The sequence below is a fragment of the Rattus norvegicus genome, chromosome 16 (genome assembly GCF_036323735.1).
Source record: "Rattus norvegicus strain BN/NHsdMcwi chromosome 16, GRCr8, whole genome shotgun sequence".
NCBI classification, from domain to species: domain Eukaryota; kingdom Metazoa; phylum Chordata; class Mammalia; order Rodentia; family Muridae; genus Rattus; species Rattus norvegicus.
The window spans coordinates 73,182,439-73,192,737 of record NC_086034.1 but is presented as its reverse complement, the minus strand read 5'-3'; the positions used below and the strand labels follow the sequence as shown (position 1 = coordinate 73,192,737).

Below are 10,299 nucleotides of genomic sequence, written 5' to 3'. Positions count from 1 at the left end.
ACTGTTGGACTGAGGAGTTCCTCTGCAAAGGCTGGTCAGGTGCTCTTAAAGGTGGTTTGGGGAATCTCCATGTCACAAGAAGCAGAGAGAGGTATCCAAGGTGCCAAGCTGACTCCATTGTATAATACATTTCCCCTTAGAAGGTCCACATCCAATTGGGCCTGGTTACAGAAGTATGTAATCCTAGCTGCATGGGAGATTGGGAGAGTGGGGCAGGACATTCAAGGCTAGCCTGGGCAATTTCATTCTTACCTTGAAATGTATAAAAAGTAAAAGGGCAGGGGATAACGTTTCCATGAGTGCTCACCTAGAAACCATGACCCTCCCCCTCCCCCAGCTCAGTCCCCATCACTGTCCCCTTCCCCAAGTGCACAAAAACAGGAAGCTGTTCAAACACAACATGGTGGGAGTGGCTTTATGCAACGTTTAGTAAGATGACGAAATTATACAGTAGAGATAGGCTGTAATTAAGCTTCTCTAAGTGGCCTGAACTTGGTGTCACTGCTCGGATCACGAATGGTCACGAGGCCTCCAACGACTTAATGGCTGATCCTTTATCTCAAGCCAGACAGTCTCCGCTAGAACTCCTTCATGGACGCCACTGCTGACTGGCAGTGATTGGAGAGAGTGAGGCCCATCTTCAAGGTATCTTTAGGCTCCTTTTGAATTAGCCTTGCTGTTCTGTGAGGTCTCCTGAGACTTGGCCTGGAGGATCTGGGTATAAAACAGGACTTTAGGCTCTGGTCACAAGCAGCTTAAGTTCTGCAGGCATCCACTTTGACCTTCTAAATTAATGGCCACAAGCCAGGCTCAACGGGTGTCAAGCCTGTGATCCCCACCTGACTGTAATCCCTGTCCGGAGGCTGGTGAGGTCGCAGAGCCGGCCTGAGATCCAGGAAGGCCTGAACTACATTCAGAGTGAACGTCCTCCACCCTCACCCCTCCACAAAGAAAAGCAACCAGACAGCAGCGGCCACAAAATCAGATTTGTGTGACTGCTTTGGTGATGAAGGTGAAGACACAGGCACGGGCCTCTCTGAATGCCGACCCAGCCATAGGCTCACCCACTATCCATCCGCAGTGGACCTGTCACATGCAGTCCATCTCCCCCAACCACCCACTCCCTCCACTGGGTGACCTTCCTCCTGTTTGCCTGTCATGCTTTCTGGCCTCCCCCAAATTACTTGGCCCAAATGGGAGAAGTGGGCACAGAAATTTCCTATTTACATGTATTTTTCTAAAACTTTAATTGTTTCCCTGCTTGTATTTCCTGACATCAGAAACCTGTGTAGACTACATAACATGTGGGAACCATTTGCATTCAGCACATAAAAACCAAGGCTCTGCCTATAGTGTAATTAGCTCCTAGACTTCCATGCTCAGGTTGCTCCACCAGGGGGCTGGCTTCTCCCCTCTACTTTTGGATAGTTGAGGGGAAAAGGCAGCAGTTACGAGATTGCTAGAGTCCTTCCTGTTTGGATGCCAGCAAGAACCGTAGTGTTTGCGGTGGGCCTGATTCCGCAGCCTCAGCGCCCTTCCAGATACCTGGGGAGAGAGGTTTCTCTGTGGATTACTTACTGCTTCTTTGGAAATAGTTGCTGATGGTGTTATGAGGGGTGGTGGTACTGGGGGCAGCTGTATAAATTCTTCATCCTTAAACATTAGAACTGAGAGATTAGTGACTTAAGCCAGTGCAGACCAGGATCTACCATGAATGCCAGGGACTTGTAACAACTCTATTATGGAGGTTGTGAAAGGCAAAGATCTGAAAATTACACGGAGTCAAATGTTGACTTAAACCATTACTTGTGGAAGTGCTGGGGATGGAGACTGTGGTCTCCTCCGTTTTCCACAGCCCTTTACCAGTGAGCTACATACCCAGTCCCGTCGGAACTCTTTTACAAACAGATTAAGCAGTGTAATCAATGTTCTTTATTGCCAAGTAGTACTGCATTGAATCCAATGAGTCCTGCTTCATTGGGAGGGTTAGAGATGCAGACCACTGGCTGGGTGTGTACGCCTGTCACCTCAGTACTCGAGAGGCTGAGGCAAGGGATCTGAAGCTGGATCCAGCCTGAGCTACAACATGAGCTCTTTTGAAGGAAAAGAAAATTAACGTTGGAAAAAAATATTTTCAGTTGAATCAAGTAGAGGGAGAGTAACTAACCTTCGTTCCATTTAGCTGAGGTGCAGGGTCCGTAATGTCCTCCTTTGACTCGGGGGGCGGAGATGACGGTATCCCAAGGTTTGTCTTTGGAGTCTGGGGAAACATTATGCAAGTGTAAAGTGTCCTGCCCAGAAGCTTATGTAAAGGAATATGTGCCTTTGAGCAATCTACCTTCATGTCTGTGCGCGTGTGAGCGCGCACGTGTGTATGTGTGTGCGTGTGTATAGTGTATGTGTGCGCGTGTGTGTATGTGTGTGTGTGCACGTGTGTGTGCGTGTGTGTGTGCGCGTGTGTGTATGTGTGTGCGGGTGTGTGTGTATGTGTGTGCGTGTATGTGTATGTGTGCACGTGTGTGTGCGCGTGTGTATGTGTGTGCGTGTGTGTATGTGTGCGCGTGTGTGTATGTGTGTGCGTGTGTGTGAGCGTGTGTGTGTGCGTGTGTGTGTGCGTGTGTGTGTGCGTGTGTATGTGTGTGCATGTGTGCATGTGTGTGCGTGTATATGTCTGTGTGCATGTGTGTGTGTATGTGTGCACGTGTGTATGTGTGTGTGCACGTGTGTGTGCGTGTGTACAGGGTCTCACTGTGTAGATCTAGCTGTCCTAGAGCTGATCTCTGCTGGGATTAAAGGTGTCTGCCTGACTGTATCTTTCCCTATTTTGTCATTTTGAGATGAATTTCAATGTTAAGGTTGGCCTGGAATTCACTATATAGACCAGACTAGTCTTGAACTCATAGAGATCCACCCGTCTCTACCTTCCAAGTGCTGGGATCAAGGGCGTGTGCCACTATGCCTGGTAGACTTCCTTGAGTTACACGGAATATGCTCCTGCAAGTTAGTATTTGAATACTGAGCTCCCTATATACAAAAGTCGAATGGTATTTAGACTCCAGGATTTAAAACACATAGTTCTAGGTCATAGAAACTACATAGTAAGACCCTGTCTTCAAACAAACAAACAAAACCAAACCAGGCACAGTGACCCATGCATTTAATCCTAGCGTCCAGGATGTAAAGTCAAGGGGATCTCTTTGCGTTCAAGACCAGCTTGGTTTACATAGTGAGCTCCAGGCTAATTAGGGATTCATAGTGATATACAAACCAAATATACAAAACAACGTGGCAATTCTGGTGTTCCAGGTCATAAAGAGTAAAGCTGGGGCTGGAGAGATGGCTCAGTGGTTAAGAGCCATCTCTTCCCCCCAAAAAAAAAAAAAAAAAAAAAAAAAAAAAAAAAAAAGAGCCATCTCTTCCAGAGGTCCTGAGTTCAAATCCCAGCAATCATATGGTGGCTCACAACCATCTGTACTGGGATCTGATACCCTCTTCTGGTGTGTCTGAAAACAGCTACAGTGTACTTATACATAATAAATAAACAAAACAAAGTAAACCTGGCAGTGGTGGAGCACATCTCAATCCCAGCACTTGTGAGGCAGGGGCAGGCAGATCTCTGATTTTGAGGTCAGCCTGGTCTACAGAGCTAGTTCCTGAAAAGCCAGCCATCCAACCAAAAAAAGGAAAAAAGAAAAGCAAAGAAAAGAAAAAAACATATAATAAGTTGAAAAAAATTAACATTCTATGCTATCCCTTATTTTCTTTAACATCTATATAAATATGAACAAATTAAACGGAAGAAAAGGAGCCGTTAGCTTAAAAGGAGACAAGTACAGGGGTTGCTAATGAAGAGGACTACAAGCCAGCAGACCTAAACTCCCGAAGGAGTGTCTGCTCTGACCAGAAGACACGGTGAGAGGCTGGTGGGACCCAGGCTCTGGCTGCATCCATGCACTTACCTCTATACTGGGTGGGAGTTCAATAGGCTTTGGCTTCACGTCTATCAGGTAGAAGGTGCGGGACAGGAGCAAGAGAGAAGGGGGGACGTTCTCCTTCAAGTGGAGGTCCAGCCACTAGAGAATGGAAGGTAGTAAGACAGGGCGTTATAGACCGCTATAGCTACAGAGGACCTGTGGTCATCTATTGCTTCCCTTGATTGTAACTTTGCCCAAAGCACACAGGTAACCTGTGGCACAGGATAAGAACACCGACCTCCTGGCTTCTACCCCTGGGCAAGTACCCAGCAACCACTTGCACTAGTCACTGAAACTCTCCATGCTGTTGTAGCTGAGTGTCTTCTCTTAGCAAAACCAGAGGGTTGGAAAGGATAACCCAGAGGCCAGGCGCATGCCGTAATCCAGACTCGGGAGGCTGTGGCAGGATGCTGAGTTCAAGGCCAGACTGAGCAACGTGATAAGAACCTGCCTCAAGGGCTGGAGAGATGGCTCAGAGGTTTAGAGCACTGTCTGCTCTTCCAGAGGTCCTGAGTTCAATTCCCAGCAACCACATGGTGGCTCACAACCACCTATAATCAGGTCTGGTGCCCTCTTCTGGCCTGTAGCTGCATACATGCAGGCAGAAAGCTGTATGATGTATACATAATAAATAAATGTTTTTTTTAAAAAGGGAGGGGTTGGGGATTTAGCTCAGTAGTAGAGGCCCTGGGTTCGGTCCCCAGCTCCAAAAAAAAAAAAAAAAAAAAGAACCTGCTTCAAAACAAAAACAACCTTTTCAACCAAGGACGCCAACATTAGGATGAGGGTGTGATGTGAGTTTTAGAGCACCTCATTGGCCAAGTTTTGGCTTGTTGTGTTGACTTTAATTTGGCTATGTAGCCCAGGTCTCTCCCCTGAGATCCTCTTGTCCCAAGGCTCCTAGGTACTGGAATTACAGGCTTGGGCCACTATGTCACAACTGTTCTGTAAATGTTATGTAATGAGTGTCACATTGTTTTGTACTTTGCTTCTGTATGTGTGTGTCTGTGTGTGTGTGTGTGTCAGTGTCTGTGTGTGTCTGTGTGTGAGAGGCATAGTATGGGTCTGAGGGAAGGTCAGAGGACACCTTTGAAAGGGGATTCTTCCTTCCACTGTCTAGAAACTAAACTCAGGTATCAGGCTTTTGCAGTGAGTGCTTTACCAGATGAGCCATCTTGCCATCCTTTGTCCTTTGCTTTTTACCCCCACTGAAGCAGAACCATGTCAGTCAATGTAGTCCTGCCCTTCAAACATCCAGATAGGTTTCCATTGTATAAAAATGCAATGGTCCCAGCACTCAGAAAATGGAGACAGGTAGATCTCTGAGCTCAAGGGCAGGGTAGTCTACACAGTGAGTTCTAGCCGGGAAGGGCAGGATAGTGAGACCCTGTCTCTAGACAAAGAGGACAGAACAGAGTTTAGGACAGAGGCAGCAGAGGTGGCCGCCACATCCTCTGTTGTTTTTCAGGACAGAGTCTCATGCCCTCTATGACGCAGGCTGGCTGGTCTTGAACTCTTGGTGGGCCTCATACCTCAGCTTCCTGAAGGCTAGGATTAGAGGTGTCAGCTGCCGAGGCATGTGTGTTTGGTTTTTTTTATTATATATGTAAGTAAACTGTCGCTGTCTTCAGACACACCAGAAGAGGGCATCAGATCTCATCACAGATGGTTGTGAGCCACCATGTGGTTACTGGGATTTGAACTCAGGACCTCTGGAAGAGCAGTCAGCCTCTTAACCACTCAGCCATCTCTTCAGCCCAATGTTTACCATTTTTAATAGCTTTTAATTTTTTCGAGACAAAGCCTCACTCTGAAGCCCATGCTATCCCAAATCTCACTATATTGCCTAAGCTGGTCTGGTTTCCATGGCAAGCCTGCCTCAGCCTCTCATCCCTGGGACGCCCTCTATAAACGTCCATCTTCCAGTTAGCTAGAGCACTGTGCTAAGAGGACAATGGCTCCCTCACACAGTTTTCAAGTGACAGCACTGGCCCTTTGCCCCAAATAATCTTAACACGATACAGAAGTTTTTACACTGATAGCAATGAGAACCTAAAGGAGCTAATTCTTGGTTTTCCACTGCACTGCTGCTGCTGTTAGAATACAGTGTGCTCCCTGATGGGGCTGCAGACATCCACCACCAAAGCCAGTACCGCATGCTGACTTGGAGCACAAGAGGAAAAGTAGCCAATGTGGGCTCTGAGGCGAGATCTGTCAGCAGAGCCTGGCAATGATAGCCTGCGTGTGAGACTTTCTGCCAAGACCCTACTTTGTTGTCGCCAAATTCTAAATCAGACTCGAAGATCCACCCGATGATATACACACCTCCCGGTCATTCAGGCATTAATCTAGATCAGCAGTTCTCAACTTGTGGGTCACAACCCCTTTGGGGTCAAATGACCCATTCATAGGGGGTCACTTAAAATCATCAGAAGATAAATATTTACACTACAATTCATAACAGTAGCAAAAAAGTTATGAAGTAGCAACAAAAATAATTTTATAGTTGGGGGTCACCACAGCTTGAGGAACTGTATTCAAGGACCGCAGCTTTAGGAAGGTTGAGAACCGCCGGTCTAGATGCTTTATGAAGGGATTTTACAGATGGAATTGAGGTCCCACGTCAGTCTACTCTGAGATAGATCAAGGTGAGCTTTACCTAGTCACAAGACCTGGAGGCCCAAACCAGAGGTCCAAGGTCTGAGGCCTGAGAACGGAGGGCAAACTTGGCAGATAGAAGCAGGAGCCAAGAGGGAAATACAGGTGGCTCCTGGAGCCGAGTGAGGACAGGCGGGCCGGCAGCCAGTGAGGAAACAAGAACATCCTCCTTTCTACGGCTGTAGAAAACTTGGCTCAGCCAACAAGCTGGGGGAGTTTGGGAACAGAGTACTCCCTGGGGACTCCAGGAAGGCCTCCAGCCAGCACTTGTGACCTTTGGCTGCTAAATGGCTGCCACTGTGATCATTCGCCATCAGGGTAGTTTGTGGCAGCACTGCAGAAGACTGGGTCCCTCTTCAGGGTGTGACTAGCTGCTCCATGAAATAAGGCGAGGTCTGAGTGGTGGCCTGGTTCTTTGGACTTTAAATGTTCTTCCAAGTTCCATGTGTTAAAAACATGTTCACCAGCCTATGGTTCTATTGGGAAGTGTGAGGCCTGCTGGGAAGAGGTTGGACCATTGAAGGGAATTTGGAGTCTTGTCTCCTGTTTCTTCCCTTTTTTAAAACACAAAATCCAGGGTCTCGCTTTGTAACCCTAGCCAGCCTGGAACTCACTGTGTAGACCAGGCTGACCTCAAGCTCACAGATCTGCCTGCCTGCGTCTCCCAAGCGCTGGGACTAAAGGTGTGCTCTCTCTTCTTTACCTCTTGGACACCATAAAATGAAGAAGACTTCTCTGCTGTGCACAATACTCTCTGGCATAGAACCAGAGAACGAGGACCAGGCAACCACTGGCTGAAGGCATGGGAGCCATGAGCCAAAACAAACCTCCCTCCTTCAGACTCATTTTGTCACAGCCGTGGAAGGCTGACTCACAACTTGCAAAGGAGAAGTCCCCACAAGAGGTCTGTGAGTCCCAGGGAGAAAGTCTCAGTGAGGAGGGCTGCTTGCCTCTGTGAGCTGCTGGCGCAGTTGTTCTTCAGTGAGGCCCAGCGACCTCATCCCCCGGGCCCGACACGCAGCCTGAAGTTCTGACACACTTAAAGCCTTCACCCCTTCTTTGGCAATGACCTGCAACGAGTGTAGGGGACAGTATTAGATCTTTGGATTTCAGTTTGACTTAATCCCTAGATTCCAGCAAAATTGATAGAAACCCCAAATCTGATGCTCTGGCCCTCTGGCCCTGTACGGATTGCTGTAAACCGGCTACTTAGGGAGGGAGCAGTGGAAATGAAGGGATACCTCTAACAGATGGCAATAAACCATAGTCACAGAGCTGCTCCCAGAGTCTTGTCACTAAAGTATTTCCTATCTTGGTTTGGATTTTGTCTAGTTGTAACATCTACTGTTCCTTTCAGTTTTTAGGGCTTGTTAGAAAACAAACCAATCTGTTTTGAAAAGCTTCCTGACCCCGTTGGCTGAGTGTCTTAGTGCTGTTTCCCATACTCCCTCCCCAGGAACAGCCTGGGTTCTCTGGTCTACAAGACCATTGATAAATGACAATTTCTACATGGTGTGAAGAAACTATGGTTCTTCTGGGACCAGTATTGTTCATACCACACTTCTAAAAGCAACATCCACAATCTGAATAGGGCCACTGTGTTTATGTCTTCTTTGTTTTGGAAAGCTTGCTTCTCTAAGTGGAATACTGCAGCAGCTGGCTGACATTCAGGAAAGTCTTTTCCAAGTTTTAAAGGAGCCTAATTAGTAGTTAGAGTCCAAATGGTGGCTTCCACAAAATGGCCAGACCCTGGTTTTCCTCCTAGCATTGTGTTCTGCCACCTTCTTTTCACCAGACCAACTCACCCAGCAGAATCTTTTACTTTGGCACTAGTTCCTCTGTAGGAGAACTCTGTGTGTGCGTGTGTGTGTGTGCGCGCGCCTGTGTGTGATGGGGTGCTGCCAAGAATCTACTGAGCTGGTGTTTCCTTCCTGGCAGGTCCTAAGTAGATTATACCCAGCTAATACATCCAGATTGCTGGCTGCTTACAATGACCTTCGCAAGATACAACAAACGAACACAGAAATGAATAGTAAAGTTTGAAGCAGTCATAGGAATGGTTTCTCGAGCCATTCACTTTGCTGGATGACCGTATGGCAGACCCGACAGAAAACTACGCAGTTAGCTAAGGTGCCCTCCGGGGCCTCCCTGGTGCCCACTGCTGCGGTTATGCTCTTACTTCATCATCTGCTTTTATAGACCTCAGGGTCATCAGGAGCTGGAAGCGGAGCAAATTGTTTGTGCCGAAGGCCTGCAACTCCAGCAGCTTACACAGGGCGACTAGCTGGGGTCGACGTAAGTGTTCCAGGGCTAACTGATCCTCGAAGAGTTTGGAGAAGCGAACTATCTCCTTAGTGGAGGGCTTGTGACCTGTTTGGACCTAGGCAAAGGGACAAAGGCCAGTTAGAATCTCTTACTTAGCGAACCCACCTCAATGAAGTGTTTGGAAAACAAGTCAAAGGAGGTAGGGACTTGATGTGTGGTAGAGACACGGATCCAGTGGCTCACGGGATAAAGAGTGTGCAGTTGTCGACTAGTGGGAGACTGGGTACTTGCCTTGCATGCATGCTGGGTTCGGGGCCTAGTCCAACACCTCTCCTGCCCCCGAAAATCTTTCTAGAATCCACCTTAGTCACCAGAAAAATCAGCAGTATTTTTAAAGTGTGTGTGAATCTTTCTTTTTCAGATGGTTGCTTTAAGGTGGCTTTATTTTACTTTACTTTTGCAAACTACTCTAAACGTTTAGATGATATTTATTTGTAATTTAGATTTGCGGCATTTCAAAGATCCTGAACAATCTGGATGATCCAGGGTGACAAGCTTTTCTTTGTAACTCCAGCCCAGGAGTTGCTGGCCCCGGGTGAGCCCGACACCTGTTTTACATAAGAGGAGAGCTGTGAGGAATCGGAGGAGTCGTCGTCCAACTTGGCTCGGTTCCTCTTCGCCATCTCTGTCATCGTCTCTTGAAGGAATTTTGCTATTTCCAATTTGGCACCCATCATCTTTTTCTGTTTTTCTTCCTTAACAGAAGAGGAGAAGGTTAATCATAACTGCAGGTTGGTTGTGAGAAAAATAACTCTCTCCTTGATCATGTTCATCCCGCAACACTTATCATGGTAACATTGTTAGCAGGCCTGACTAAGTAAGCTTGTAAGAACCAGGCCACTCTGAAGGAACTTCTGACTTGTCTCCTTCAACTTGCATTTATTTCTCACTGATACCATGGTAACATACTTCAGTGAGAGGCTCTGTTATTAGGTGAGTTACTACCTCCCAACCTCATCTAGGCTGCTACTTAGGCCAAACTCTGGTACACAACCCCAGACTGCACTACAAAGAATTCTGACCTTACTCAGTGCTCACGGACCTTACAGTTTAGGTTGAAAATACGTAATTATAATATAGTGTTACGTGCTATAATAGATTTGAAAGAAGCACTAGACAGAAGAGACTAAATATATATTCTTTGTTTTGAGACAGGGTCTCTCTATAGATTCTTGGCTCTCCTAGAACTTGCTCAAGACTGAGCTCAAACTAAAGACTCACCTGCTTCTGCTTCCCCCCCCCCCCCGCCAGTGAGGCACCACACCTTATTTAATGAGCACTCTATTTTTTTAAAAGATTTATTTTTATTTATATGAGTACACTGTAGCTGTCTTCAGGCACA

The 10,299-nt window shown here is 47.0% G+C and overlaps 1 protein-coding gene across 48 annotated transcripts in view; it reads right to left on the bottom strand.

Annotated features, from left to right (window-relative positions):
• Positions 1 to 401: 401 nt before the first annotated feature.
• Positions 402 to 10,299, bottom strand: part of Letm2 (leucine zipper and EF-hand containing transmembrane protein 2) — a 20,569-nt gene continuing 10,671 nt past the window's right edge. For 15 of the 48 annotated variants that reach the window (XM_063275559.1, XM_063275525.1, XM_063275520.1 and 12 more), the window contains 6 exons: positions 9,506 to 9,652; positions 8,812 to 9,012; positions 7,583 to 7,702; positions 3,960 to 4,073; positions 2,168 to 2,260; positions 402 to 1,545 (listed from right to left, as the gene is read on the bottom strand). In XM_063275559.1, coding sequence (XP_063131629.1) covers positions 1,366 to 1,545; positions 2,168 to 2,260; positions 3,960 to 4,073; positions 7,583 to 7,702; positions 8,812 to 9,012; positions 9,506 to 9,652 — 855 coding nt within the window. In that variant the 3' untranslated portion in view covers positions 402 to 1,365. Of the gene's footprint in view, positions 1,546 to 1,578; positions 1,654 to 1,909; positions 2,094 to 2,167; positions 2,261 to 3,959; positions 4,074 to 7,582; positions 7,703 to 8,811; positions 9,013 to 9,505; positions 9,653 to 10,299 lie in introns of those variants that run through there. The other 33 variants (XM_063275567.1, XM_063275548.1, XM_063275547.1 and 30 more) reach the window with 3 other exon arrangements.